This window comes from Manacus vitellinus, unplaced genomic scaffold (genome assembly GCF_001715985.3).
Source record: "Manacus vitellinus isolate BGI_N305 unplaced genomic scaffold, ASM171598v3 scaffold_105_pilon, whole genome shotgun sequence".
Lineage (NCBI taxonomy): Eukaryota > Metazoa > Chordata > Aves > Passeriformes > Pipridae > Manacus > Manacus vitellinus.
This window is the reverse complement of record NW_021938824.1, coordinates 496462-499297: the sequence shown is the minus strand read 5'-3', so window position 1 is coordinate 499297 and position 2836 is coordinate 496462. Positions and strand designations below refer to the sequence as shown.

Genomic DNA, 2836 nt, shown 5'->3' with positions numbered 1-2836 from the left:
GTGGGGCGTGTGAGCCCCCGAGCCGTGCAGGGCCTGTGGGGCCGAGCCCCCCGGGCCGGGGGGGTTCAGGGCCCCCCAAAGCTGCAGAGGGGCGCTGGGGCACATCCCCCGGGCTGGGGGGCAGCGGGGCCCGTGTGGGGTGTGTTCCCCCCAGAGGGTCTCTGGGGGCTGTGGGGCCTGTGCAGGGGGTGCTGCCCCCCATCTCGGGCCCTGTAGGGACTGTGGGGTGTGGGGGGCAGGTGTGGGGTATGTTACCCCCCAGCCCTATAGGGGATGTGGGGTGTGCTGCCCCACCCCAAATCCCTGTGGGGTGTGGGGGGGTGTTACTAACCCCAAATCCCTCTTGGGGGTGTCGGCTGTGTTACCCCCCTCCCCAATTCCCTGTGGGGCACACGGGGGGTCCCTCTCCCAGAGACTGCTCCATGTGCCCCAAACCTGCCAAATTCCCACTTTCCACCCCTTTCTGTCTCCAGGACGTTCAAGCCTCATCACCTCTGCTCTCCAGTTTGGGGGTGTCCCCCCACCTGTGACACCCCCCCAAGGTACCTGACGCCCTGGGGACCCCCCCACTGCCACCAGCCCCTTCCCACCTTGAATCCCCCCCATCCTGGAGGTCCCCAACCCCAGCGGGGTTGCTGCCCAACATCAGGATACCTCACAGCATGAGCGTGTTTTGGGGTGTATCCACCCACATTTGGCATTCCCAGGGTTTGTCCCATCCCCCCCCCTTCCCGTTTTTCTTTCCCTCCTCAGATGAAAACCTGGATCAGCAATTCGGACGAAAACCTGGAAGTTTTCATCCCGTTCCTGGGAAAATATCACCGTCCGTTTTTGGGGCGCTGCTGCCAGACCTGCACCCCCAGGAGTTGGGTGAGAGAGTTTGGGATGGGGGATGGTGGTGACAGGATCCCTGTGCCGAGGATCCGCGTTGCCAGTGATCTGATCCCGCTTTTCCTCCCAGGATGGATTCTATGCCGAGGATCTCTCCACTCTGGGATTCCGTGACATCAGCCGTGTGACGGAGAGGGACACACGGTGAGGCTGGATCAGCTGCGTGCTGGAAAACAGCTGGAAAACGGCCCTTTTCCCCAGATTTCCCCCAAATCCACATGGGAATCCCTCGCCATCCTCCCCGCTCCCAAATTATCCCAAACCGAGCTTGTGAATGGTATTTTGGGAGGCTGGAAGTGGCGTCTGTGAGGGCTTGGGCTGTGGTCCAGCCATGGAATGGAGGATCTGGGGTCATTTGTTGTTTTCTTGAAGCAAAACTTGGAGTGTTGATGGGAAGAAGGTGGAGTTGGGGGATTGTTCTTCTCGCTGGCTCCAGCCGGTATCGCTGGGAGTGAGCCTGGCTCCCCGGGAACAGGGAAAAGAGCCAGATCCCTTTGGCTCCTCTCCCCTTTGGGAAGAATCCCTGGATTAACCATTGTGTGCTGTGTTTTATCCCACATCAGATCATTATCCTCCATTCAGCTCCAAATATTCCCAGCTCCAGCTTTGAAACCCTTAGACGAATCCCTTGGGATCCCAGGGAATGCAGTTCCCCTGTCCCACTCTGTCCCTTCCTGCACGCTCTGGGATATCCCAAAGCTGTGTCCCACCCCACTCTCTGTGGATTTGGGGAGGATTGGGAAAATTCCGTGATTTGGGATGGCCTGAATGCCTGCTTTCCTTCCTGCTGGGCGGCCTGGAGCATCACCTCCGAATTCCTAACTGTAAAACGGAGATGAATCCCAAATCCTGGTAAAGAGGCATTCTGGGGGGGTGATCCCCCTGGAAAAGCCCCCCCTCCAGGTTCTCCCTGTGTGTCCCCTCTAGGTTCCGGGGGTGGCTGGTCCGGAGGGTCTGCGGATTCCTCGCCTCCTGGGAATGGGAAATTCCATCGGAGACCCCCAGGGAGCTCCCAGGGAAGATCTGCGGCAGCAGGAGGTGGGTGGGAGCATTGGGGGGATCCCGGGATCACCCTCAGCCCGGGAGGGGCGGGCCCCCATTCCTGGGGGATCCTGTTTAGTCCTTGGATGTCGGGTCAGTGGGATGCCGGGAATGCCGCCGAGGCTCCCTGGATCCCGGCACGCGGATCCCAGGGTGCTCCCCCCTCCCTTCCCCCCCAGGGTGCAGGATGTTGCCTCCAGCCGGGCCCATGGATGCGGAGGGGATGAGGGATCCCGGTGGCACTGGAAGGAGGAGATCTGCCGGATCCTGGGGGAAATCCAGGCACCGCTGTCCCCTCTCCTGCTGAGGTCAGGGATCCTTTGGGGAAATCTTCTGGGATTCTGTGGGGGATGGATCCAGATCCTTTGGGAGGTCCTCTGGGCTTCTGGGGGGATGCACATGGATGGCTTGGGGGTTTTCTGGGCTCCTTGGGGGGATATTCTGGGCTCCTTTGGGAGCTGCCCATGGATTCTTTGGCCAGCTGCCCTCGGAGTCCCCCACAGCTTCTGGGGCCCTTCTGGCAATTTCTTCCGGGGAGCTGGAGTGGGAAAATCCAACCCCTCCAGGAGGGCGGGAACCAGAGGGAGCCTTCCCTTCCCCACTGCCTTCCCCCTCCTGTCCCTGAGAAGTGGGAATTCAGGGCTTCCTTGCTGGTCTGATCCAGTGGGAATAAATGATCCCTCCAAGCCCTTAAAGGGAAGGAATTGCTCAGGGAATAAGGGCATGTTGGGATCCTTTTGGGGGGAATGCAGGGGTAACGGATGGCAGCTCTCTGGTTGCCAGGGGAAAGGAGGTGTCTCATGCCATCCAACCTTTGCTGTGTGATAAAAGTGGGCATTTGCCTTTGTGGGAGCTGCGCTGGGAATTTTGAGGCAGGCTGGGTTGTGGCAAGTGAGGCAGGGGA

General features: G+C 60.3%; 1 protein-coding gene across 1 annotated transcript in view; it reads left to right on the top strand.

Annotated features, from left to right (window-relative positions):
* Window positions 1-245: 245 nt before the first annotated feature.
* LOC108644277 (glycerol-3-phosphate acyltransferase 2, mitochondrial-like) overlaps window positions 246-2836 on the top strand; it is a 7006-nt gene continuing 4415 nt past the window's right edge. Inside the window, exons 1-5 of the mRNA XM_029963957.1 lie at window positions 246-542; window positions 754-870; window positions 962-1035; window positions 1819-1929; window positions 2112-2240. Coding sequence (XP_029819817.1) covers window positions 754-870; window positions 962-1035; window positions 1819-1929; window positions 2112-2240 — 431 coding nt within the window. The 5' untranslated portion in view covers window positions 246-542. The remainder of the gene's footprint in view (window positions 543-753; window positions 871-961; window positions 1036-1818; window positions 1930-2111; window positions 2241-2836) is intronic.